The sequence below is a fragment of the Pteropus alecto genome, unplaced genomic scaffold (genome assembly GCF_000325575.1).
Source record: "Pteropus alecto unplaced genomic scaffold, ASM32557v1 scaffold134, whole genome shotgun sequence".
Taxonomy (NCBI): Eukaryota; Metazoa; Chordata; class Mammalia; order Chiroptera; family Pteropodidae; genus Pteropus; species Pteropus alecto.
The window spans coordinates 9,600,009-9,627,820 of record NW_006436283.1 but is presented as its reverse complement, the minus strand read 5'-3'; the positions used below and the strand labels follow the sequence as shown (position 1 = coordinate 9,627,820).

Sequence of the window (27,812 nt, the reverse complement as noted above, 5' to 3'; positions counted from 1 at the left end):
TGGTTATTTTAGCAGGGATTCGTTCTGGCTGGTATCGAAAGCATGGCTTTTCCACCTTTAATACACATAAACCTCTTGCCATCTGGTGAAAGTGCAGATTCTGACGCAGTAGGTCAGGGGTCCTCCACTTCTAGAACACCTCTGGGGGTCGCCTTGAGTAGGAAGGACATAGACTAGACAAAGTCAGATGTTTTTTCTGGGTCTCTGAGCAGAAGAGCCCGCAGATAAGCCCACGGCCCTACCTGCCACCCTCACACCCTTTTAAAGGTGAAGTTTAGAGATTTTAGGAGTTCTTTCTATTTCCTAAAACCATGAATAAATTTTTAGAGCCTCAAAAATGCATTGCCATGATTTTATTATTAGTGTCCTAAATGGCACTCAACGGTAATAAATGATTTATTCCAATCACTGCAAAAATACTTTGCCTGGCTAAAATAGTCTCTATATGTATGTATTATACAAGAAAACAATTTGAAGAGATTTCTCTATAGGTACATTTTTACACAGCATACATTTAAAAAGGATGCCCTTTTTAATATAAAATTTCGGTTATAGACCAATATGGTTAGTTAGCATTGACACTATGGCTGTGATATATTTTAAGTGGCAGGATGTGCGTACAGTGCCTCCTGCACCCACCGGCAGCCAGGGCTGAGCAGGGCTTGGTGAGCAGTGAGCCGCGCGTCCTGTGGCTTAAGCGGGTGGCACCCGGCACTCCTGCCCCCCATTCTGCGCCCACAATCGCACGCCATTCTTCCACCTTCCTCGTTTTCTCCAAAACCACCTGATAGGGGGTGTCCTGATTTCTGAAGTGCGCGTCTCATCATGACTGCTTCGTTTTGCCCTTCTGACTTCCACGGCACAAGATTATCTACCGAAATCAAAACAGAATGGCCTTACTCTTTCCAGGAAGTGCTGTAGGCAGGCTGCATTATCAACAGACCTGTGCCCATGCGGGGTCGGCACGGGGAGGCTGGGCACACGCGGCCACAGAAAATTCACGCATCTTATTTATTTAGGTGTAGACAAGTTTGGCACAGTTTCAGGAGATGCTGACTATATATAAAATATGTATACGTGTATTTTTCTTTTAAAGGCTCATCTTGTAAACACAGACTGCTACATCACTGTTAAAAAGTCAGTAACTACCCTTGGCCCCAGTCTCCTTACTCCTGCTCAGAAAAGTAAGACTAGTGTCAGAAAACATGCAGACTCGGAAAGGGTAGCTTGTCTCTGAAACAAAAGTTGCCTACCCTCCCGTATACCGCATATCTTTCTAAAGTACAGGAAGTGATCGATTCTCTTTTCCTTCATTGTTCTTGGAACAAAGTAAATTCCCAAGGAGAGAAGAGTGATCATACCCAGGTAAGTGTCAGTATATTTAAAAAGACCACTGGTGATGACCCATGTTAAGGCAAAGCCCCTCGTGAGATCATCCAGGCAAGCTCACGTTCACGTCTACAGGAGAAGGGATTTTAACCGAGCCGAGACTGCAAGACCCTTTCACAGTCCCGAAAGCTTTTAAGGAATGTGGGTAGAGATGAGAATTCTGGACAAATATGACTAATAGGCATAGAAGAATACAAACAGAGGAAGTTGTCTGGCATCTCCAGTTGAATATTATTGCCAGTAAGGGCTCCACGCTGAGAGAACATCCCAGCAGCACTCATTCCTCTGACCTGTGTGCAGTGGGACAGTGAACCTGCCTGCGACCTTGTCAGTATCTCACAGGAGCAAGGCCCTCTCCTCACCGTCTGCCTGCAGGCTCAAGGGCAGGGCCGGGGTCTGATGGCCTCTGTGATGCCTACCACCGGCTCTGCACACAAGCCGCCCAGTGCCTGCTAGGGTCTAACAACTGTTGTAGGGCGCCTCGTTCAGCGATCAGTACTCTCGCTGGCAGGTAGCTTTCCCCGTACGTAAATAAAAATCCCAGATGTAATTTAAACCAACCTTCACTCATTTGGTCCTTAAGAGGGAGACAGGACAAGTGGCTCATACCCAGCTTCCTGGCAGTGCACAGGCGAAGGGGTTGCAACAAGTTTTAGCACTAGTTTTTAAGTCTCTCCATTTTTTTTTTTTTTAACTCCAAACAAATGTTCTAGACAGTGTACCTATTATTTTATACAGGTTTTCTTTGGCAAGGGACCACCTGAATGCCAATATCTGAAGTACTCAGATTCTGTAAATATAAAAGGTTATAGGTTCTACTCCGAGTATACTTAAGAATCTAATAATCTTTTATAACAGTCACAGGCTTTTACCAAAATTACTGAAATGGAACCCAATGAGTGAGTGCCCTGAACCCTGATGGAGTAGGACAGTCACTTTTATCCCCAACTGCATCTGACTTGCTCTGGTTCCTGGAAAATGCAACTTCAGGTAACTTTTGGGGGACAGAAAAACTCCCTTTACCGCTAGTTGGGGTATTAGAACCCAAAGGCAAAATGACTGTTTTATCGGGAAGCCACCAGCCAACAGATGTTTTTAAACTTACAGTTAGTATTTTTAAGAGTTACTGCTTCCCATCCCTCAAATATAAACTTCACTCATTGGCAATGTGTTTGGCGATCTGCCTATTAAAAGTCAGAATGTAAATCAAGCCATAATGCATAGAGCCTTTATAAGGGAACTCACAAACATGGCCCTCCAGCCATGCACGAAGGGCCCCACAATAGCCCCCTCTTGTAGCTGACTGTGCTCACTAGATTGTCCTAGGATGTCTGCAAGAAAGAAGCCAGACCCGCACTCCATCCTTTTGCAAACGGAATCTCAACTGACACAAAATAGTGATCAGGAGAAAACATTGCACACCAAGACCTGACAGGCATCGAAGCCATTCTCAAATGGCTACTTGTCTCTGCTTCTGGGAGGGTCACTCGACTGACTTGCCAAGTCTCAGCCCAGACACTGCTTCTGTCTCCGAATGACTCCAGGTTGACTATCTGGGCTGTTCTCTACATGAAGCTCACGAGCGGGGTCTACAAGTTGCCCTAGGTGGAAGCTTGAAAAATGAGAAGCTAAGGAGGCTTCGGCAGCCACCCAGGGAGAGAACCTTCCTTTCAGTCAGGGATGCTGGAAGAAGCCACGCCTAGCGCCCAGCCAGCTGACCCCGGGGGCCCTCGCTGCCAGACAGCAGAAGCGGGTGCTGGGAAACCCAGCGGGAGGTGCCTGGGCGAGCTCTCCACACAGCTGCTGATTAACGCGTGCCCGTAGCTGCTGCGGGGGCTGGGGTCTGCCCCATCAGAGCCAGAGGCGGTGAGGGTCTGGCTCCCAGCGGCCTGGCCCTGTTAATCACCTCCAGCCCCAGGATGGCAGCGTTCTGCAGACAGGAGCCTCGTGGGAATAAAAGTTTACACAGGCAAGAGGTCCTGCCTTACGAGCAGCAGAGCTAGTGCGAAGGAAGCAAAGTCAGGGGGTCCAGGCTGGAAGGCAGCCAGGCCGCAGGGACTCCCTGGATTAGTACCCGGTTACGCGGATGCCGTCCGCTTGAGCGCGACACCTCATGGCTGGCCTGTAGGCCCTGCGGCGCACAGCACGGTAACATCCTATGGCTTTCTGAACGTTAGAGAGGATTAGCTGTTACAGACGCAGGTAATGGGAAGGCGACTTCGCCTCCTGCAAGAGGTGAAGCTTTCCCTTTAAGCATATGGACGGGGCCGCTGTCTTAGGGGTTCCGAATGCTCACAGGGGGGAATTCATTCTCATCGTCAAGACACACTGGTCCCGTCGCAAACTCGTGTTCAGGAATGACCTCTCCTCGGAGCGCCCCGCCGTCCTCAGAATAACCTGGAAGCCAAGGATGAGGCGTGAGAGGAGCCACCCTGGCTGCTGCGTGCCATGACCCCGGGGGGGCAGGACCGAGGAGAGAGGGAGGCCCCAGGGAAAGCATGGGGGCGACCCTGGCTTTCCTTCTGGAGAAACTGTGCTTCAGGCGGGTCCAGATCCCACCATTTGTGGTTTCTCGGCCTCAAAGTCAGGCGGGCTGCTCTAACCCACCTTCCACCCAGGTGCCTAGAACTTTCCACCTGTCTGCAAATTCTCAGCGACAAACAGTTAAGTTAAATGCTGCCGGCAGCCTGTGGAGCCGTGCTGGCCAGGCGCGCAGGCCATTCCCGTGGCCTCAGCTGGGAGGGAATAAATGGCTCCGGGAGAGTGCCCTGTCCCCAGGCAACAGTGAAGGGACAGAGGGTCGCTGACAGACACGTTCCCCCGCATCCGCTCACCTGGCACCGTGGAGGCAGCAGACGTGCTTGGTCTGGCTACAGTTGCTGCATAAGACTGAGGTAATGGAGGTCTGAGGTCGTTTTCTTTATTCTCTTCTGTTGTTCCTGAGCCAAGCAACCTAATTACAGCAATTAAGGGGAAAGAGAAATGAGATCGTCACGTATCCAGGACCCCCCCGAAGGGAAGAGCAATGGGAAAATCATGCTTGGCCACTTGTTTTCAGCATAGACCTATCGGCATCCCACTGGGTCAGAGTGAATGCAGTGGCCTCACACTGCCAGGATCAACCGCGCAACTTCACGATGACCCCTTTCTTTTGTATTTGACAGAGACTGGCGCTTTGCTCTCCCTGCACACTCAGGCAAGGACTCGAGGACATGCTCGCAGGGGATGCTCCACGGGTGAGTGGGCGATGGCAGCTCATGGTGTCCTGTCCACAGCAGGAAGAAGTCATCCTGCGCTTGGTCACAGAAGTCCAGAGAACTTTTTAACTCGATTCGGTAAATATATTTGAGCACCCGTTATGTGAGAGGAGGAAGGCCAGGCAGGAAGACATCCTGTTTTGAGTTTTATTCACCCTGGCCCTTCCCCAGAAGCGCACGGCACGGTGAGGGCGCCTGACGTGGAGCCCAGCACGAAGCAGGTGCCCGCTGGAGGCCTGCCACCGAAAATGCCAGCGCAGAAGAAAGAGAAGCAAGAGCACTGAAGCATGTCCTTGTTCTTGGCCAAGTGACAGTTCTACCCAATGGGTCTTGAAAGGCTGCGCTTTTGAAAGCTGGTATCTTTACCTGTGGGTCTTGATTAAGACACACTCTCCTCCGTCCTGAGGGTCCAAATTGTAGATGTAAAGGTGTCCATCAGATGATGCAACTAACAGCCTCGGCAACTTCTGGATCCTGAGAGTCAAGTGAAACAGACATGTGCCGTGATTACAACAAACTGGATCACGGGCCAGCTTCAAATGACAAAGCCTCACTCACCCTGGCTGTCACCAACTTTTCCTCCTGCCATCAGCAAACCCAAGATTCTGGGTTTCTGGCTATTTCTTTGCATTCTGACCTAGTGATCCAACTTGAGAGTTCATTTTTGTCTTTGAAAATTGTGTGGAAGAGACACAATGACATGTGTACATGCTAAAAATACGCCATGAAAAGCCGCTGCCAACGAACACATCAGCTTACCTGAATAGGATGTTGTCTCTATTTTATGTGTGTCTCTGCCTTTAACGGGGACAAAAAGGAAAAACAGTGGAAAACTGGCTCACCATCTTTGCTGACTAGTGGCATGAAAGTTTAAAAATGTTTAGCTCCTTTAAACTTAGATAAGACATCTGTCCATCCCATAGATGTCTGAACCGAGACACTGGAACTAGAGCCTTTTGACGTAATTACATAAAAACGAGAATTGTATTCAAGACAGTGTCATCGTAATGGGAGGTGAAAAGTCCCCTGCCGGCTCCCAGGTGCCCGCCCAGAGGGCTCTGAGAAGGCATGTGACCCTCAGACGGGAGTCGGCAGGGTTTGGATTTTGCTCATCCTTCCTCTTGGCCATCTACTCTTTTCTTTTTCTCCTGGCACGTGTTTGGGGGAGTTTGTGCTCTGGGGAGATTCATTTGTTAACAGTGTTGAGCGTGAGTGGTGCCATACGTACGTCGAGAGGGTGCAGATGTTCCTCAGTCCGGAGAAACTCAAACGCCCGGTGGCAAAGGCCCTGTCCTGATTCATCATGCCTGACACCTGCGTGGGGAGGTAGTTGGAGGCAGCCATGAACATTTTTCCCATGTAGCCGCTCCAGGTCGAAGGCTCTTCTGGTCGGCTAGGGGAGCAAGGCACGGGTGAGGGTGAGACGGAGCTGCAGGCACCGGCATCCATCCAGCAAGCTACGCACCCAGACGTTACGAGCGGCACTCACCGCAACAGGAAGAAGCTGTGCCTTAGCATAATGTTCTGCCCACCCAGGATGACTCGGGACACGGCCATCCCGAAAGGGCAGTGAGGGCTTGTTTGTCCTTCAGAACGGCCATTGCAAAGCTGTTAAGAGGTTCGCAGTGTTACCGCTTTCCTACATTAAAAAAGTTGGATCTGATGACAAGTCTGATATCTACACGTGTAAAAGGGGCCTAGGGTGGAGAATGAGATGGACTCGATATCCCGACTCTAGGAAATAAGCGCTCGAGCCTGTCCTGCATTCAGGGAGGAACAGACTGATCTCAGAGCAAAGGCCTCCAGGCCAGACTGAGTGGGAAGCAAAGCCCCAGGGCAAGACGCCTGGGTGGTGTTTGATTACAGCCCTGGGGCACCCAGGGACCCAGCCGTCCCCAATGGTGGAGATAATTCAAAGGGATCAGCATGACCCCTGCAGTCACCGAACTTGTCCTAGGGCCTCCGCCAACCAAAGGGGTGACTGTTGGTGGCAGACCTGGGGACTGGGCGGGGACACGCATGCTCCCAGGAGCACCTGCTGAGAGGCTGCTTATCTTCGGGACCAGATCCTGGCAGGGAACACACGCCGCGGCTCAGGAGCTCTGGGGTTTATTTCTTACTCGGTTATCGAGCGGCTGGATGATCTTTGGATGAACCCCGGGGCCTGCACGTTCCCACCCGGAGTGCCAGGCCCTGCTCTGGCTCTGTGCTCTGTGCTCTGTGAGTCACGACACATGCCTGTGCTGTTCCCTGGAGCTCCGTGCCCAGGGCGGGGAGTTAGACAGGTGCAGTGTCCAGGCCCTGCGCTCAGGGTAGAGACACGGCCCGGGGAGAAAAAGAGAAAACACGAGCAGTTACTGTCAGGTGCCACAGGCAGCAGCCACTCCAGGACCACAGCGGAGGGAGAGGGCATAAAGCTCCGTCACCATCAGTTCCCAATTTCCTTATTTGGAAAACAAGGACAATCGTGGTCACCCAGCTGTGACAACTAAAGAGGTGACGTACGCAGAGGACCGAGCACAGCGCTTGGCACGTGGCAAATGCTGTTTTACAAGATGGTGTCTCTGCGGCTGGTGTGACTGAAGAGGTTCTGGGGATGCTGGTCTCTGGCTGGGCTCTGCAGGCAGGTCTGACCAAAAGCCCGGGGTGGGGTGGGGTGGGGTGGGTGGCATGGGAGCAGGACGAGGGTGCTTCAGCTGCGGACGCAGAGTGGTACCTCCGGGGGTCGCACCGTGCTGGTCTGTGAGAGGCAGGAAGGCGGCAGCAGCCGACGAGGAGCACCGAACAGAGCCCTGAAGGCCGGGCTGGCGGAGGCGGGACTGTCCCCACGGACGCAGGGGAGTGAAGGTGTCTGAGGATGGCGGGTCGCATTCAAAGGAGCATTTCAGATCAGTCCATTAAGATGATACGGGATGGACTGAAAAGAAGAGACTAGAAGGCGCGAGATGAAACAGAAGCATCAAGAAGGGGACCAGACCAGAGATGTTAAGGACTCGGTTAAGGACAGTGGCAGAGAAATGGGACTGAGCAGGCACATGAGCGCCATGTCACACAGGCCGTGTTAACCCTTCATGGATGGCTGCGGGGACAGTCAAGAACGGCTAGGTTTTGTCCCTGGCTACCTGACATCGCCGACAGAAACAGGAGGACCTGCAGAGGGAAGTGAGTTCAAACGGCAGTTTCCTGTCTTAAGCACAAGTAATGACCTCAGACAAAGACGTGACTAGAGCAGCGGTCAGGGGGTCACTCAGTCACGGGCCTTGGGACTGAAGGGTATTTCAGCCGTGCTCTGGCCTGCTACAACAGATGGTGGATTAAACCCCCAGAAGAGCTCAGAGCTTAAGTTTTAGAAGCTGTTTAAGAAGTGACAGAAAAGTCCAGAGTATAGACGTCATCTTTGCAAAAAACCTGCAGAGTAAGAAGAACTGCAGGGCAAACCATGGGCTTTGGGATACGCATAAACGGGGGGACATTCACTGGGTCCAGGAAGTCGGAGGACCGAGAAGAGAGCAGCCCCTAGTGTTTCAGACACAAAGAGGGGACAAGGTTCCCAGAGCAGGGGTGCCACACCAGCCTGCAGAGGGAAGTCAGAACCAGGGCTGAAGAATTCACGGCGCAGTGACTTGTTGCTGCACCCTTGGATGGAGTCACACAGACACACTAATACACACATAACCGAGGCTGGCACCGCATCACACCAATTAGATGGAAAGAGTATTTTGTTTTTCGTGAAAGTTCTCCCACATTACGAGAAGAATTTCTTTCAGTCACAGAAGACGAGTCTCTTGGTATAACTGTGAAATGCAGCATAGGCCTCTGTACTTGGGACGTTTATTCAAGAAGTCTCCGTGTGTCCCCTCTGGAGCAGCTCCAGAAGCCTGGCAGGGGTGTGAAATGTGGCACACATGTGGCCCCGGGTTTGGAGACACAGGTGGCTTTGAGCAAGACACGGACGCTCTCTGAATCTGTTCCCTCAGGAAAGTCCTACCCTGCCTGCCTTCTAGGAGAATTGTGGGGACCAAGGCGGGAAGTGTGTGAGAATGCTTTATACACGACGAAGTGTTCCCTCGTCACAAGTGTAGTTATCACTGACTCTGCCACCTGCTTTCTGAGTGTCACTGAGCTAATCACTACAATGTCATGCTTCAATTTCCTATAATGACACTAAAGAGAAGTGTCAGGAGACACGAGATGTCTGAAGTCCCCTGAGGAAGGTGTGAGGCATCTACTGTGCTACTGGAAACAGGATCTTGACCTTGGGAGGAGGGCTGAGTAAGGTGACGCAGCCATGGACGACGGCTGGGCGGGAGGAGAATTCTTCGCTGCTTCACCGCTTGGCCGTATAAATGAGCTCCGGGAGTGGACACACCTGTAGCAGGTACTTAGCACTGTGAACTAAGTGGGACCATCACGCATGGCGTCCCAAGATTCCATGCCCTGGCCCTTGAAATATGTGAGAGTGATGGGACAGCAGTGACTGTGTTGTCATATGGCCTAGATGACTGTAGGTGGGGAGATTATCCGGGTGGGCGTGAGCTAAGTGAGCCCTTAAAAGCAGAGCGCTTTCTCCGTCTGCTGGCAGGAAAGGAAGGTGGAAGGAACAGTCAGAAAACTCCGACGCACGAGAAGGAATCGACGCGACACTGCGGGTTTGAAGGCTGCGTGAGAAGCGATGCGGGCGGCCTCGCAGCTGAGAGCCAGCAAGGGAGCGGGGACCTCGCTGCCACAACTGCAAGGATCTGAATTCTTGCCGACAACAGGCATGAGTTTGGAGGAAAGCTCCACGCTCCTGAGGCCAAAGCAGCCCGCCGACACTGGCATCTCTGCCTTGTGAGACGCCGAGTAGGGAACTCAGCCATCCTCAAATACAGACCTATGAAACTGTGAGATAATGCGTGCTTGCTATTTTAAGCCATTAGGTTTGTGGTGATTCATCACAGCAACCATAGGAAACTATACACACAGCACTGGCTGCAATCAAGCACATGCTTTATACTGCCAACCTTCACCCCACTCCTGCCCCAGGCACACTCCTGGGCACTGAAGGTGTGTAATACAGTAGTACATGTATAGCCGCACTGGCTAACACTTCCTAGTGTTTACTGTGTGTCAGGCATTACACTAAATGCTTCAGGTCAAGGAATTCATTTAATCCTCACGACAAGCACAAGATGTGTAGATTATTTTATAGCTAAGTACAGGAAGATTAAATTACCTGCCCCAGGCTTTGTGCTTCCATGCATTACATCGCCAAGGCTTTGCAAACCAACACACGCCACTTTCACGCCACTTTGGTGAAGAAATAAGGGGCAAAACCAAGGTTATGGCATGCAAACAAGGAAGAAGTGGCTTATGCTGGCGGTGGTCACTAGCGCGGAGTGAACAGGGCCTCGAAGTCAGTCACCTGAGAAAGTACAGTTCTGCCTCTTCCGGGGCGCTGTACTTACCTGTTGGTGAGGTGTTCCAGCTTGAAGATGTGCACCGTCTCGGTGTTGCTGGAGGCACAGAGGAACTGTGAGTCCATACTGAAAACTAGTGAGCTGATTGTCACATACCTAGAATAGAGAGCAACGTACGGGCTAGTGAGCCAGGAAAAATGAGGGTTATTGCATGATAGCTCAGATATCAGCTTTATGAGAAAACTATATGCATCCTGAAGAGTTTAGGTATTCTAAAAACCCTTCAACATTGTGCCATTCATGTTTAGAAATCTGCGTTGAAAAGATTCGTAAAGGGTCGGGGTCTCAGACTGAAACAAGTCACTGCTCCTTCCTCTCATCTGAGAAGTTTTCCAGCTGCAAACCCCACAGCCAACAGGATCCCAGGCATCACGCTTTTTCTCCCCCATGGAAGGGAATCAGAAATTACTTTTGGGTTGTAACTCCCTTGCTCTGTCATTTCTCCTTTGCCGGCCACCCACAGACACATCGAAGAGGACTCTCATGGCTTTGCAAATACACACGCACCACCTTGGTGAAGACTTAGGAAGTACGCCTCGCGGCTGAACTGCCGTGTTGACACGGTGTCTACACTCGCAGGTGTACCAAGCGCTAAGCGGGCCTCTAAGTCAGTTACCTGGGAAAGTACAGTTCTGCCTCCTCCAGGGCCCAGGGGGGACAGCATGGAGCCGCGCCCCGGCCTCCCCCTAGCTGGCTGCTGGCCACACAGGGCAGAACCTCTGTGGAAACTTTACAGTGCGTTTCACAGTGGGCACAGACCTTTTCATCCCTCTCCGAAACTCGTAGAGCTTTTGCCCTTCGGGTGCAGAGAATACCCGGATGACCGTGCCCTGGAAGAGAAAGCAGGTGGACGTTTCAGACCAGCGATGGCTGTTCACAGACGTGCCCCTTTAGAGAGGAGCTTGTTTTATCGGTTTTGAACATCTGTCTCTGAAGAGGAAGCTCTAAGTGTGGAACGTGGAAGCTTTTCGGTTTGTACATGTGCCATATAAGCAATTCTCAGAACGTGTCTGTTTTCATTTTCCCTCCCAGCCTAGCCCAAGGCTCACACTGCCCTGGCTTCCTAGAAGAGTCAGTCTGTGCCTGTCAAAATAGACCTGTTTCTCATGGCATTTGACATTCAACTGGATCGCATTCCCTGATTACTTTAGTCAGAAGCGAATGATCTCTCCTGATAGCAAAGCATTTTGTTTATACTAAGTTAATGGAAGGCAGCATCTATCTGCATCTATGATGACGTGCATGCACATTTAACAGGGCTGCAAGTTTTTGTGCCAAGTTCCTTGTATGTTGCATAGCACGGGCCTTCGAGCCATTGAATTAATAAACGCATCAATAGATCACGACGTGGGGAGGGCAGAAATTCTCCCTCTGAAATGAATTCTGAGCGGTCCCAGACACCAGTCAGTCCTCGTGTCACCAGACTCGTTCCGTCAGATCCCCGGTACCGCGGGAGCCATCCAGCAGACTCCGGGCAGAAGGCGAGCCCGTGAGGATGTGGGGTACACTCACTTTTTCAGAAGCGCTTGCCAGTTTGGTGCCCGAGGCGTTGAAGGTGATGGCGGCCAGTGTCCCCTCATGGGCAGCAATAGTGCAGACTGTTTTCTGTTGGTGGAAAGGAAATATGGATATTGATGCCAGAGAAGAAGGAAGATGGATTTTGCCTCCTACTTCCTCTTCCGAGACACTCTGCCTCACTTGCCAGGCTCCTGCTCTCTGTCCAGCATTTCCGGCAGACTCTTTACATAAAAGCTGTGCATTATTTTCTGCTGCATCCAGATTTTGCGTCAAGGGCCACTCTGTTTCTATCCCTTTCCTGCCCTCGGAGAGATGGACAACCAGCTGTGTCCCATGAGGGGTGATGTCGTTGCCATGGGCCTCCTTATGTCCCTATTTAGGGGGCTTCCTGCAGCAATCCTGTCCTGCTCTGTGAAGCTTGGAGAGCAGAGGACAGGAAATGTGAGAGATGCACGTTGTCACAGGCCGTGACACACTGCAGCATGACACCTGCAACCTGACAACAGGCCACCGCTGGCAGGTGGTTTCGGTTTCCACGACGCTGCAGATGTCTGCCTGGGCCTGGCATGCTGCCCCTAGCCATACTGCTGATGGCATGAGGGCGAACATCACTACCTTCTCCTCCACACCCACCTGCCGAGGCCAGAACACACTCCCCTGTGTTGCTTCCGCCCATGCACCCATCCCACTGTGACAGGGCCTGCTCATCACCTGCCACTGACCACAGAGCCAAGCAGGTGGGCTGGGCCGGCCCACGTCACTGTCAACTTACCAGGGAGTGTCCATCGTAAAGCACAATCTCGCCTGTAGTCAGGCTCCCGGGATAGGCCACGTAAGAATTGGAATGGTTGATAGAGAGGGCACACAGACCTGGCAGGGAACAAACAGCAGGTGAAAAGCCGGCGTCCAGGGAGACAGCGTGCCTGGAAAGGGCACCTGGAAACAGTGCGACTGCAGCGCCACCTACTGGTGATGGGGAACGGCTTTGCAGGCGCTTACTTCCAGTTGATACTTCTCATCAAAGCACTCCAATAAAGTAAATCCATAGGAGAAGACCTCCCGATCTGACACTGGCCATTCCCGCTCTATCCCCGCAGCTAAGCAACCAGAATTTAGAATACTGAAGATGCTCTTCTCCACATTTTACCCCAGGGCTCTGAAACCACATCAACTTCTCTTCTGACTCCATTACGCTCCAGGCCTACGAGAGAATTTCCTCGTAGCTGAGATAAGACTGCCTATCGTGAAAGGGCAGAACGTGCCAGCCCTTTCACAGGCGGTTAGGTACAGGCAGCCATTCATTCCAGGCTGGAGATGGGAGACGGCGAGGGAAAGAACCTGTTTAGAATCACTCATTTCTGAGCCGAATGCCCTGGCTGGAGGAGGGAGATCAGCGTTTCCAGAGACGGAAGCTCTTTTGAGGGCTGCACGTGCCGTTAAGACGGTGTGTCTGCCACTGAAACACACTAAAGGAAGAGGACACTTTGGACTTGAGACGCTTTGACAGTATCCTGGACGAGGAAACAGCCAATCGAAGCATCAAACAACACAAGCCGTTTTTATTTACAAGGGGGCTCAAGGGGACGGTCCTAATAGCATTCGAGTAAAGGATTTTCACAAAAATGGTTTAGATGAATAGAGGTGTACATGATAGAAGTGAGTTCAAGGAATTACCAAAACCAAAAGCATTACCAGAAGAAGAACTGTGAGATTAGCCAAGAGAGACATCTTTCTAAATAAAAAAGGTGACTGACATCTTTGTTACAAGTTAGCCTGTTAAATGGGTTTCTTATGAAAGGGTAAGAAAAACTTTAGATCAGGCTACAAGGTGCCCTGCCTAATCTGCTGGGAGGAAGAGAAGAGGAAAAACAATCAAACACTGAGAACTGGAACCGAGATTCTACCTCCTGCTCTGGCTTTGCCGAGGACACGGCCAGGGCTGTGCTCTTATCACCTGCCTGCCACACAGAACTGTGGGAGCAACGTGGCTGAGCCTGGTACCCTTCCCCGTGTGCTGTGGCACCCTGCAACCCTCTTGCCTAGACAAGGTCACTCTTGGTCCTGGCCTTAGAAGAGACCACTCATGTCTTCCCAGTTTTGCTCTGCGACCCAGATCCCCATTTCGTCTGGGTTCTTTGCAATGCAAATATAATTTCAGGAACGGCCAGGCAGGCAGAAGGCATTCTGGTCTTGTGAAACTGGGGTGGGAAGACAATCAGGAGAGCAGGTTGGCTTGCCTGGGGGGTGCCCTTAGGGGCGCTTAGCAGAGAAGAGGTGATTTATGTGGAAACTGTAGGACCGGAGTGGGCAAGAACTGAGGGCTTCTGAGCACATGTGTTTTTGAAAAGCAGAGTTAATCAAAACCACAATGAGATACCACTTCACACTCACCAGGACGGCTATTACCAAAAGGGCAGATAATTGGAACCCTCGTACACTGCGCCCGGGACTGTGACATGGGGCGGTGCTTTGGCAAACAGCCTGGTAGTTCCTCAAAAAGTTAAACACAGAGTTACCACATAACCCAAAAATTCCACTTGTAGGTGTATACCCAAGAGAAATTAAGACATATAGTCATTAAAAAACTTGTATATAAATATTCATAGCAACATTATTCGTAAAAGCGAAGAACTGTAAATAGCTGAAGGTCTACCAGCGGATGAACGGAGAGATAAAATGTGGTATATCCTTACAATGCAGCATTCTTAGACAACAAAGAGAAGTGAAGTACGGATGTATCCTATGACATGGATGAACTTGAAAATGTTATACAAAGTGAAAGAAAGCCATATATTATGTGATTCTACTAATATAGAGTGTCCAGAGTAGATAAATCTATGAAGACATAAAGAGATTAGGGTTGCCTAAGGTTGGGGGCCCAGGCGGTGATGGCTAAGAGGTATGGGTCTTTTTGGGGGGGGAGGGTGTGTTCTAAAATTGTTCTAAAATTGATTGTGGTGACGGTCACACAACTGTGTGATACACCGAAAGCTGATGAATTGTGCACTTTAAATGGGTGAGTCATATGGCATGTGAATTACATCTCAAAGCTGCTAGAGACAAAAAGGCCATGTTTTAAAAATATCTATCTGGCAGAAACAGACTGAGGACATGGGGTTTTAGACCCTGTACTGTATAACTCTGGCTGATTATTTGTGGCCTTTGCAGGCTTGTTTCTCTTCCGTGAAATAAGGGGCTCTGGTGATTTCGGGTTCTTTCCAGTTTTAACATTCCAAGATGCCAAGTGTTCGTTCACTTCTCTATCAGAGATATGGGGGGTCCATCCTTGTGGCAGGGAAGGCTTGGACGCATACTTCCAGTTGCCCTTCAGAATTTTTTTTTAATTGAAGTATAACTGACAAATGACATATTAGTTTCATATATACGATGTAATGATTAAATATTTGTATATATTGCAAACTGATCATCACAATAAGTCTAGTTAACATCCTTCACCATATTTAGCTATATCTTTTTTCTCGTGATTAGAACTTTTAAGATCTAATCTCTTAGCAACTTTCAAATATGCAATACAGTGTTATTAGCTATAGTCATCATGCTGTATATATTACGGTCACGTGACATTTATTTTATAACTGGAAGTTTGAACCTTTTGATTCCCTCTACCCATTCTGCCCACACCCTGCGCCAGCTCTGGCAACTGCCAACCTGTTCTTTGTATCTATGAGCTCATTTCTTTTTAATTCTATATATAAATGAGATCATATGGTATTTGTGATATCTGTCCTCTGACTTATTTCGCTTAGCGTAATGCCCTCGAGATCCATCCATGCAGTCTCAAATGGCAGGATTTCATTCTTCGTATGGCTGCATAATAGCCCTTTGTACACATAGACCACATTTTCTCTATCCATTCATCCGTTGTTGGACATTTAGGTTGTTTCCATGTCTTGACTTATAACTAATGCTGCAGTGAACATGGGGGTGCAGCTATTTCTCTGGGAGAGTGATTTCATTTCCTTAGGATAAATACCCAGAAGTGGGATTGCTGGGTCATAAGGCAGTTCTTTTTTTAATTTTTTGAGGCACCTCCATGCTGTCTTCCATAGTGGCTGCACCAGCTCACATTCCCACCAGCAGTGTGTGAGGCGTCCCTTTAATCCACACCCTCACCAACACCTGTTATTCTCTTTTTGATAAAGTATTCTAACAGGTATATGGTGCCCTTCGGAGTTTTATGGTAAAATGTAAATATCCCAGACAGGAAGAAGGGCTTCAACTTCTTCAGCTAACATAGAACTTTCTGTTATTCCCAGCGGAGAATGAGATGATCCTGGATTCTAGCAGGAAAGGAACAGGTATACTGTGCTACCTCAGCACTTTCTTGACAGCTTCGCCTCTGGGCTTGCACTTCTGCCAACCCATGTGAATTGAGCCAAGGAATCCTGCACACGGACCCTCGCAGACTTAATGAAGGTCCCCAGAGACATCTGAGTTCCTTCGATTTTCAAGGGTCCAGTTCTCAGATGAATCCAAACAGCAAAGAATCTTTATTTCTCGTGAAGTCCCAAGGAAAGCATGAAAACTTTGTTTCAGGCTTAGATATCATTCTCCTGGTCTTCTGTCTCTGTCACAGGTGTCACACAAAGCCTTTTTTTTTTTTTTTAGGAAGGGCGTCTTTTCTTTGATAAAAATTTTATAATAGAAAAGCGAAAGTATAAAAAATTTGCAGAACCCAGAAAATATGAAGAAAGAAAAAATATGAAGATTCTAAAAAACTAGAGGTTTTCCACTATTCTCAATATTTGAGCCTGTTTCCTTCTCGTCTTTTTTCTGTGTAGGAACTGGGTTTCGATGTGGCTTTTGGACTTTAGACTTGATACACATTTTCATAAATCACTGTCAGCTATCATTTCACTGAAATTGTTTGGCTGTAATTCTTCTGCAGCTGGAAAAGAAGGGCCTGCTATCAATTCAAGAACCAGTGGCAGCATTAGCTAGATTAGAAAGGAGTCCTAGGATCCCAAGTTATTGTCACTGTGGTATTTATAGTATGACATGTCAAACTTAAAGCAAGTTAATGGTGATCTGTAAAATGCAGTTCCCTCTGGGGTGATTAAAGTCTCAAAATATGCTTTCTAATTTTCAAAAACAGAAAGGAAAGAAATCTCTGTGCTTGCAAATGTGCTAAGCGACTGCAAAGGAGAGCCATTCTCCCACCTGTATGGCCATTTTCAGAAAGAGCTCCCGCAATCAGCCACTCCTTTGTTCTGGGACATACCCCGCTGTGTGGTGTAGATCACCCCCTCAATACTTACTCCCTGTGAGGCTGTGAGACCTGTGGCACCTAGAGTCCCCCTGAGTCCCACAGTTGACAGAACCTGTGTGGACATTTCCACCCTCTCCTGTGGTGGCAGGAAATGAGCTTCGAGCCCCGTCTGGCCAAACTCTTTAGAGGAAGCAGCCAGCAATCTTTGACACAACAGGAATGGGCATGATACAAACACAGGCAGAGAGGAAGGAAATTTCCAGCCTCTTTAGATACTGAGTGCAAAGCGACGGGGGCACCCAGGACAGGTCATTTATCTGTAGTTCACCAGGGCAAAATATATGCAGAATTTGTGTGCTCCAGCCAGCTGGACAAGTGATTCTGTCTCCTCTGTACACTCGTTGAGGATTTATAAAAGCAAAGAGTTTCCATCTTATATTTTGGTTCGGGAAATAACTTAGAGAATGAGGACAGGTAAAGGAGACCCCTGGCCCCCCGATTTTACATTCGTGGTTTTGACATTTCGAAGCCACTGATGGTTCTTGAGTCAGGAACCCGTCTTGTCACTGTGGTGCCACGGCGGCCGGGGTCAGGCTGCCTCCGGGCTGGTGCTGTGCTGGTAGTGAGTGAGCCTAGCTGGCCACCCGAGTGAACTGAGATGTGCCTTGGCTCTTGCTCTGTGCCTTCGGTTAGCCCTCCCCGTAGTAACTCTGGGGGTAAGAATTATAATCTCCATTTTACAGATGTAGGAATGGAGCTCAGTGGAAGCTGAGATGATAACGATAAATTTCAGGATTTGAATAAATCTGGGGCTCTCTCTCCAAAGAACAGCAAAAGTGTAATCAGACACGTCCTAGTCTTTCAGAAGGAAAGGCTGAAACTATTCTTGAATCTTGTTTGTTTCTCTGACATGGAGAAAACACCTCCCATTGTTTCTAAATTTTCCTTGAGAAAAAAACAATTATTCCCTTTACAAATAATAATTCTCTTTAACATAAAGCACAACCAACCCCATTTTGAATTTTTTTTGTTCTCCTTGTTGAAAATGCACAAAGCGAGGTAACCAAGGAGTTTTCTGACCTGAGAAGAACAGCTGTATTTGCTAAAAAGAATAGATGGAGAGAAACTTCACTTTTCGCAAGAGAAATGGGCCCTGTCGTGAGGGCAGGCCTGTGGCTGCCTGGCCTGAGTGTGCGGGTGGGAGTGGCCGGGACTGTCCCCTGACCAAATCTGTCAAGGTCTAGTTCAGGCCCAACCCTCCAGGCTTCTGCTCAGATCCCGCAGCCCCCCGCGCCCCGCCCCCCCCCGACACTATCAGGGAACACAGCTTCCTTATGACTGTCCCTAGCCCCGGTCCTGATGCCTGGGTCCCACCCCCACAAAGGCTGCCAGAGCACGTGTCTTGCACTGCTCTGTAACACAGAGCAGGCGGTCTCAGGGAATAGTGCGGCTAGGTTTGGGGTTCCTGGCACGCTTGCCGTACCTGCATCTGACAGTGTCTACCATGGTACCGGGGACACAGTGTGTCGTCAGCACTCTTCTAGATTAGCTCAACTTTTCAATCCTAAAACAAAACACTTACCCCCTTAGCTTCTTCATTTACCCTCCTCCATTTTGTGAAATATGCTTTAAAATCATCTTGATGGCTTTGTTCTTTTAAAATGTCATTTTGTTACAGCTGAAAGTGTTAAGCACGGAAGTCAGCCATCCATGTAAGGGAGATGAAGAGGGGGAAGCGAGGCAGAGGGCGTAGTTACTGCATGGCAGGCCATGAGTGGGTCACTGTCACAAACGCCACCTCGATTAATTCTCAGCTGATCCTGGGAGATAGGCATTATTATCCTATTTTACAGACAAGGAAACTGAGGCTTAAAGAATCTAGGTGACTTGGGTTGGGCCACACAGATCTTGAAATTCAGTGACAAAATATTGGGAAACTAGAGTGAACAGAAGCAGTTATTTAAGGGTACTGAACTGGAATACAATTTACAAACACAAAGCTGAATCGTTAGGTACACCAATCGTTCTAGTGTGATAGTCCCCGACCCTGCCAGCCAACAGAGGACCTCTTTCTCATTTACTTCTAGCTCAATGAATTCATAAAACATCATCATCTGCTATTTCGACCTAATAAATCTAAACCGTTCCCATTCTGAAACGGGTCACTTATTCAACAGCGCTCCACTCCGGGAATTTTGTCAAGTCCCATATTCTAGCATGTCACCCCAGTAGATATTTCTTTGTAAAGTAACAAGACACATTCTTTTTGGCTCGGCTTGTCTTGGTCCTGGTCATGCAAACACACCAAGTCCAAACCTGTTTCTAATGATTACACCTGCTCTGTACTGAACAACCACAAAAAATAATTAGGGGTAAACACCTTTCAATAGCAGGTGTGTGAAATCTCTGACGCGTCTACCTTAAATGCCTTGACACATTTGTTGAGAACGGGTCCCAGATGAAAGGAATTTCTCTTGGGTGGCATCGATGGCCACGCAGCCTAATGAACTTGAACCCGCCGCCATTACAACATGAGCCCGAGGTAAACACCACTAAGACTCAAATAAAGCACAAATACTGCAGCTCGTGAAAGGAACCCCTGGACGAGAGGTTCGAGGGGGCCCTCTCTGGTTTGGGGAGCTCACCTGTAGGGTTTGCAGGAATATCCAGGATGGTCTTCAACAGTTTCATGTCTTTAATGTTGTGGATGTAGATGGACTCCTCCAGGCACACCAGCAGCCTCTGTAATCACACAGACCCATCAGTGCGCCAGGCTGGCTCCATGAAAAGCAGCCAACCAGACCGAAACCACTTCTATTTCTTGTGAGTCCTAACTTGATTCTAAGCCTGAAGGAAGAAGAATCTGGACGCTCAAGCTGAAGATTATGTTTATGTACCTGCACGTGTGTGCAGCTATGGGTACATACATCGCCATCCACCTGCCCGGGAGCAGAAAACACAAGACCTTCAGGAATTTTCTTTTTTTTTGTACTTTCCCTCTCCTTAGAATGGGGATTTCTGAATGCTTCCTGATGAGACATGCTTTACCATTTAGGATAATCTCGGGCAAGCTTTTGGGTTCCTATTCCCATCAGACAGGCTGTCTCTCAGTGTTCCTACGTCCTCCTCCTGCTTCCTCTCTGTCACCCGGTCTTGTTTTACTCTTGCCAGTGGCTTGTCAGCTTTGACTTCGTTCCACTAAACTCTCCTGCAGACCCACCTTTGTGCACTCTCTCCAGCCGGGTTGAAGGGAATGCAGGAGCCCTTCAGCCCTTGTGTGAACACCTCGTCCCCATATCCTGTGTCCCCTGCACCCTCTTCCCCTCCTGCTGAGCTCCCCTCCCTGGGGGTCCTCCTGCCCAATGTGGTGAGACCCTGCTCTTCCTCTGCAAACGGGACTTGGCAAGTTTGGAGCCCCTTCCCAATGGCCATGCTCTCCGCTGAGCAGAAACAGGCCACGGGGTTCACGTGCTGCGTGGGAAAAGGAACAGGATGCAGCGCTCGGTACAGGTGAGCAGATGCTGGGTGCTGACTCTGTTGGGGAGGAATTTTGGTGCAGCGGCGCTTCCCTTGCTCCGAGCAGCTGCCGCCTTGCCCTGCGCACGCCAGACTCAGCTTCCCTTGAGGCTAGTGGTTCTGATTTTGCTGAGCTGTCGGAGCACCCAAGAGGCAAGGGTTCAGATTAGCTTGGCCATTAATAGCTGAGCAGCTCTAGGTACATTGTCCTTTGGAAGGTGGGGACGGGGAACCTTAAAGTTAATGAGTGTTAGTGACATTGTGAGATGTGGCATCTAAAGGTTAACAGACTCAGACACTTGAATAACCCTTCCTTGTCCCACTGAAAATATCATAGAGCAAGTGAGAGAGAAGTTAGACAAATAAATACCAGAGACACTACTTGAGGGCTCTGATTTGCACAGGACATCTACCTAAACAATCTTAAAAACACAATCAAGTGCCAAAAAAAGGGCACTTAATTTTCACATGCTGGCTTTCTACTACATGCAAAGATCAAAGTTCTGCAATGACATGTCATGTTCTCCCAACTTAGAGAGGGCACTTGAGCCCAGAATTGTGCTTGAAAGCCTGAAAGTTCAAAATCTCCAAGCTGCCTTTCCCTCCCTTGTCAAGAACTGGATTTATTTTCTTCTTTACTCATGCTCCGCTTTGCTTCACTATCCCCATATTCTACTTCTCAGGCTGTTCCCTACCACACGGCTTTATACAGGCTTCAGTGCATATTCAATCAAAAGAGTCGATCGCCTCGGCGAAACACCCTTCTTCCTTCTCATAAACTTAAGAAAGCACCTTATTTGTCTCATTTGTTTAAAAAAAATGAATTAGTACTTAATAGTTTAGGTACAAAGACAGAAGAAAACATTGTCTTTAATGAATGCAAAGCCATTCGCCATCCTGGGAATATTTACTTGAACAGACAGAGCTGCATGGTCATATAGAGAATCTGTCTGTCTATGTAACGGGCAGTCAGGAAACAGACATTTACGGAGCATTTTTCTAACCCCATGCTGTCTTTTCTACCACGTCTTATAATAGTGACAAAATGGATACAGTCCCTGCCCTCGTAGGATTTAAAAACCTAATAATTCAACAGAAACTCTGCTAATATCTCAGATACTTAACAAGAACTGATATTTCTCAAGAGAATGTACTGTGTATTTGAGATAAGAATAGTCCTTCCTTTGACAAAGAAAACACTACGAGAAAAATCTTCAAGGGTTAGCTGGGTGAAAGAAAAGTGGAAGCATGAGACTGAGTCCCTGGCCTGCTGGGAAAGCAAGAGAAGGGGCGGTTTTACTGACCGTTATCAGGTCTGACCCAGGAGGACCTCACTATCTCCTCAGGCGCTTCGTTCTGAGAGGCACGACGGCCAGTCTGTGATGAATGCCACCATCTGAGACCCAAACCGGGGGCGTTCCGCTGGCTTAAGGGGCCCCCGCAGTAGCTCAGGGGACAGTTTCAGAGGCAGAATTCTACGCAGCCTGCATCCAGGGGACAGTACACCTAGCCGGTGGCCCACGTTCGAGAAAGAACATGAGGCAGAAGGACCTGGGAGGACCCAGCACTGAATGCAACACGTGGAGCAGACTCTCTTTCCTGCAGCCCCAAAATGCTAGGCCTGAGTACCAACGTCCGCTTTAGAATTTGATGCTTGCTTTAGAGACATTCGTCTTGAAAGGCATCCATCTTTTTCTTTGGTTCCGATTAGCAGAAGCCTTGAAATCTGGAGGGACCCACTTACCTGCCGGTTCAGCCTTATGGACAAGATATTGCTGGAGTAGCTGTAATTACAGATCTCTGTGCCCTTCTTAAAGTGGTAGACGTTCATCTGCCGTGGCTTCGTATGGCTGACCACCACCACCAGGCTGCTGGAGAAGAGGCGCTCCACGATGTAGACGTCTGGGATCTCATCTGAGAGGGAAGGCAACCAAGGTCACGGGGCCCCAGCCTCCCCTGAACTGAGCATGGCTCTGGCCAACTAGCCGGCCTTCTCTAGGTCCTCCTGACCGGGTGCCCTCCCTCGGCACGCATTCGCGATGCATGGTTATTCCCCCCACGGTGAAGCTCTAATGGTTTCCAGATGTGATAGTTCCAAAGCCCTTTCCAATATCTGAGGCAAAGAAAATGCTAGTAGTGACTAGAACACAAAGCTATGTCTCTAGTGGCAGTTGCCTCTCCAGAGCCCCAGGGTGCCACTGTTTGCTCCAGAAAACATCCTTGGTTGGTTTAGACAATTTCTATCTACCCTTTCTCCCTGAGAGGTTTCAAAGAAGTGACTACTCTGTCGTGAGCCTCTGCTCTCGGAATTCTTGTTGCTCAGAGCGGGGCTGCCATGGGGGACAGTAACATAGTTAAGTCTGTGCCCCGCATCTTGCTATGCTCCCTGGCCCTCTCTGGAATCCCTCTTCCCGTTGAAAACAATCTGGACACCCGTGTTATGACCAGGAGGGGCTTCTGTGCTCAGGAAGGAGGTAAATTCGTAAGCCTGCTGGGCGCCCATAGGAGCAGGCCTTGGTGTCTTTCTGAGGACATTCTTTTCACATGTGAGCCTTTCTTGTGCTCGGGCAAGTCCGGTAGGGAACAACGCAGGACAGGTACAGAGTCAAGTAGCCGTGAAAATGGCATAATGAATATAATGTCTTACAGATAATTTAGGAGCCCAGTGTAAAATTTACCAATCCACTTTCTTTCCAAGAAATCCAAAGATTGTATATTCTTCACTATTATGATGGCATAAGCTATCACTTAACCTGAGAAAATAAGAGAGTCACTTTTCTAAGCTGAATTTTTTAAATGTTCACTAGAAGTACTCCAACATCTTTGATGCAGACTGTGCAAATGGCATAGTATCGCTTTATTAAAACAAAGAAAATACTTCCATGACTGAATGAATGTTACCAATATTCTACAGTGCCAGTCTGAGGGCCGGAAAAAAAAAATCCCAAGTGATCTCTTGACAACTGTAAAAACTGATGACTGCGTATATATGCACACGAAAGTGTCAACGGTGTGGTTTCGAAGAAAGGATTTCTTAATATAGAAAGAAAACATTACCAAGCTATTGCTACAGCTCACTAAGGGCTTTGCTATGGTTTCTTCAAGCAAGTGGAGACAATGATTTCTATTTAAATCTGAAAAATCCTGACTCAACTTTGTCGGTTAAAGGGAGGGAAACGCAGAAAGCTCAGAAACACCACAGATTAAAGTCTAGAGAGGGGATTTGGTGTTCCTGAGGTCACACATGCATGCACACGCGCGCGCGCGCGCGCACACACACACACACACACACTTACTGCTTCCATAGACTTGGTCCAGTTGCTCCACGGAACTCAAAGAAAACAGCTTATAACCAGCTTTGGTTCCAATTGCTAGGGATCTGTGGGAGACAATGACAACCTGGGAATGGCATCAGGTACTGTGTTCCAGCCACACATCTGCCTGAAGACAAACACCCTTTTCCCCTCTACCCTCATAGGGGACAGATAAACATACAACCGCGGGTGCTTCCATATTTGATAACTTTCTACCTGGTGAGGCACACTTTGTCAGGTGGGCAGGTACAGTAAAAGAGACAAGGTCAAAGACCGCTACACACAAAAATGTGGAATGGTTAGGAGACCTGTTAACTTCTGGGACCTATCATCAAGTGAAATGTCAAACCTGCCAGAGACTGTGCCTTCCTAAATGGGCAGAAATAGGAAAAATGAAATGTTTAAGAATATTCATGATAGTGCTACCCCCAACAAAATTAGGGGTCTCCTGGTTGTTTGAGAAGTACTTTCCCAAGAGGTAAATAATTTTTTATTTCTTGATGATCTTTTTTTCTTTGATTAAAAAGGAAATACATGTTCCTAGCAGGCATGGTAGGAGAAATTTAATAGATGCTTTCTTTCATCACTTTCCATGAAAACATCCTGGACACTTGATACCAGCAGCTCTTAGCCCTGGTATATATATATATATATATATATATGGATGACTGTCTACCCCTGCTCTCCCACCCTTGAGCTTTTTATTTAATTGGATTTTTCTGTTTGTCTGGTTTAGTTCAATTACTCTAATGTACAGCCAGGGTTGAGGACTCTGCTTTATACTAGGTCTCACAAAGTTAGCATCAACTAACAAACAAAACAAATGCTGAATGCTTATCTGGGACAATGTTGGCTAAAAAAACAAACAAACCTTGTTTTCTTAATTTTTCACTTTCAACCCATACACACAGAGTGTGAACCCAGGTTTCCATGGCCTCAAGATGAAAGCAAATGAGTCCTTTTTGTTCAGCAGCTGGGAATCCCCTTCCAATTCGCTCCCCTGCTTTGCCTCCAAGGCCTGAGTGGTGAGCAGAACCCGACACAGGGCAATCTCAGAATAGCAGGCTGACCCTGAGCGCTTCCACGCTGGTAAAATGGGATGTCCGAGTTGAAAGGGACCTTAAAGTGGTCCTAAGTGGACCTAAAAATTAGCCCAACTTCTTCATTTAAAACAAATATCTGAAAAGATGAGATTTGCTCTTCACAGAGAAGCATAGACTAAAATAAGCAGCTTACTGCCGCAAGCCTGAATGGCCACAGCTCTTGTTTCACTAGCCTAAAAAAGAGAAGGTCACATGATTGTCCCTGGGACAATTTTGCTCCCAACATTTGTTCTTCCCTGGGATACAGGGATAGGTGACTACAGTTGACTTTTAATCAGCAAGGTAGATGCTCCTGTTCCTCAGCTCTCCAGCCTGCCCCATGGTTCCACTGCTGTGTTAGATATTTGCATATGAGCAGCAGTGGCATCCAGACTTCCAGCCTCAATGACGACAAAGAGCTTCCGGAAAGGCAAGCCAGCAGCATCTTAAAACTTTTAAATGTACTCTATAGCGTTTACTACTTTTAAATTTTTTTCCACACAAACTTTTTCACATAGATGCATTTAGTTGGAAACCAAGATTTCTTAAGCTTGCAAGAAAGGATGTAAAATGTTACAACTAGAGTCATAATACTAACCAAAAGATGTGGAAATTTAAAATAATTTTCAAACATAAGCCTGGAACAGAAGAATGTTATAGATGAGAAAATGGCAGTGTGATCACTATTATGGTTTAAATGATTAATCGATGGCTATGAAAGCCTCTGAATCAAGGAACTCAGACTAAAATCTTATTTTATTCATAATGCCTTTCTGTAGGAAAAAAAAATGTCTCATCACCTTCATGGGGATAGGGCTTGGGACAAATATGTATCACCAATCTAATGAGAAAACATAACTGGTGTCTAGCATGGTGCCAAGCATGAACTGTGAGCATAGGAAACTGGTAATGGTTAGTTGTCTTCACTCACCTTCTCCAGAAATACCGATCTCAAATTCAGACTACAGTTATAAAAAAAGACACACTGATACTCCTAAAGTTACCAGTAAGGGGCTTGACTTATTTTAAATCCCAGTGTCATACCCTCTGTGGCTCAAAACAACTGACTGTGACAAAAACTTTTATTTATAGGTGAGACAGAGCTGTCCAGCAGAGCCTTCATCCAAGAAAAGAGAACTGACAGCAGGGCTAAGGAAATTAACTCTCCAAGCACCCTGCAGTTTTGAAAATAACATTCGTATCCAATTGCTATGAGAACTGGGACTTAACTAGAATAAAGATTAACATCACTTATAAATAATCTAATAAACAATGCTACAAAGCAGCATTTACAACAATTACTACTGATAAGCAGACTAACTCCCCTCCATAACCTGAGCTCAGTTGGGAAGGAAAACACCCAGGCATTTCAACAGCCATCCTCTCTTGCAAAATGTTTCTTACAAAACTTCAGAATTTTATCTACACTATCATTTTTGTAAACTGCGGGTCTTAACTGTGAGTGGATCCTAAAGACAATTCGGGGAGTAAAAAAGGGTTTAAAAAGAAAAAGAAAATACCAGAAGGTATCACACATAATGAGGGTAGACACCATTGTATGAATCACCTTTTAGTGATATTACATGTATATGGTATTGAATAATGTTGTAATATATATTTCTTATTGTGGGTTGTGGTCAAGGAAAGCTTGAAAGTCACACATCTAACCAAGCTGTCCAGCGACCAGATTACCCGATTACACATCTTTTTTTTTTGAACAAAGGCATATTGTTTGCCATAGGGTGTTTTTAAACAGAAACACAAGGGGAATAGAAGCCGGAGTTGCTTATGGTACACCATGGCCTTAGTTATACCACTTAATGTTCAATATTAGCATAGCCGAGTCCCAGGCAGCCAAAGCACAAGTCTGAAGCTGAGTCCAAACAAGGGACACAACAGAAACTGGTACAGCAGGAAGTGGGAAACCGGGAAGAGGTCATCCCTGCCTGATGCTCTGGGTGCACATTCCAAAGAGATTATTCCATAAAGTCCCCATGGCTGGCTTGTAACAATTCTATGAGAACGAGGGAAGGAAAAAGGTGTTTGCTTCTGAGGGATAGAATTCTCCAGATGTCTGAAAGACAGTTTAGTAACTCTCAGCTCTCTGGCCAAAGTCCAAATGTGAACATCAAGGTGAAACGTTAAAAACCCACTCTAAAAGCAACAGGGTGGAGCTGGTGCTCCTGGGAGAAGGCAGCCTGGGGCTGGGAAAGGGCTCGTGGGCTGGGAGAAGGCGATCCGGCCTCGCTGAGTGGCGATGTGGAAACACAGCGAGAGGAATGGAAAGGTTTCTGACGTCCAGAGTGGGCAGGCCAGATGCCCAGCGCTGGGGCTGGGACAGGGGCTGGCCTGGCCGCAGGGATAGGCTGCCTCTTTGTCCGAGGCCCTGCCCAGATGCCACGTTGAGATGCTCAAGGACAAATGGGAAAGTTTTTCCTGTACTCCCATCTTCCTGGGCCCCAACTACCACGCCTTGGGTCTACTTGCAACTTGCCCCTTCCCTCCCGTCTCCTTTGTTTTGGCCTCTGCCCCTCCTTCCCCAGACCCCTACTTCGGTCATTGTCCTCAATCCCCTCACATTCCTTAGCTTTCTTCAGCCCCCTCCCCTGTGTAACGCTCTCCCTGTGCCCTAGGCCAGCCCCTCCTGGCTGTCCGCCCGCAACGCAGGTTGGGGGTGCCCAAACCCCCTGCTGGCGGAGGAGGAGGGATGAGGAGGCGGCTACCAAGACCCCAACCAGTCCGGGACAACCCCAGCCGTCCCGCCGGGGCCCTCTTGGAGTGTAGGCCCGCGCCTCTCGCTACAAGCTGCCTACAGGACAACACCCCTGGTCACAACTTTCTGTCCCCCACCTCCCGACAAGGCAGGCGCAGCGGCTTACGTGCAGTCCTGGTTGAAAGAGAAACAGCTGAGCGCCCCCTCGACCCCGCCCGGGGGGCCGTCCGCGGCCTCGGCCTCCATGGGGGGCTCGACCCGAGGTAGCCGCAGCTCCGAGCCGGCGACAGCCACCTCAGCAGCCCGCTGGCGCCGGCTCTGCGGCGGGCGGCCA

The 27,812-nt window shown here is 48.4% G+C and overlaps 1 protein-coding gene across 1 annotated transcript; it reads right to left on the bottom strand.

The window, feature by feature from the left end:
* Positions 1-338: 338 nt before the first annotated feature.
* On the bottom strand, positions 339-27,806 carry WIPI1 (WD repeat domain, phosphoinositide interacting 1). The gene is made up of 13 exons (XM_006912275.2): positions 27,645-27,806; positions 23,666-23,748; positions 22,114-22,283; positions 19,499-19,595; positions 12,396-12,493; positions 11,618-11,710; positions 10,865-10,935; positions 10,094-10,201; positions 5,875-6,039; positions 5,013-5,120; positions 4,224-4,342; positions 3,686-3,786; positions 339-871 (listed from the first exon to the last, which is right to left on the bottom strand). The coding sequence occupies exons 1-13, from the start codon at positions 27,722-27,724 to the stop codon at positions 824-826; spliced, it is 1,341 nt and encodes a 446-aa protein (XP_006912337.1). The 5' UTR covers positions 27,725-27,806; the 3' UTR covers positions 339-823.
* Positions 27,807-27,812: the final 6 nt, after the last annotated feature.

What these genes read in the sequence shown, in the direction of transcription:
- WIPI1 (XM_006912275.2), bottom strand. Translation starts at nt 27,724, where the DNA reads ATGGAGGCCGAGGCCGCGGACGGCCCCCCGGGCGGGGTCGAGGGGGCG. An exon ending in CTGGAACACCTCACCAACAG is followed by an intron (nt 6,040 to 10,093) that starts GTAAGTACAGCG and finishes TTGCTCCCCTAG; the next exon opens with CCGACCAGAAGAGCCTTCGA. An exon ending in AACATCTGCACCCTCTCGAC is followed by an intron (nt 5,121 to 5,874) that starts GTACGTATGGCA and finishes CTTGACTCTCAG; the next exon opens with GATCCAGAAGTTGCCGAGGC.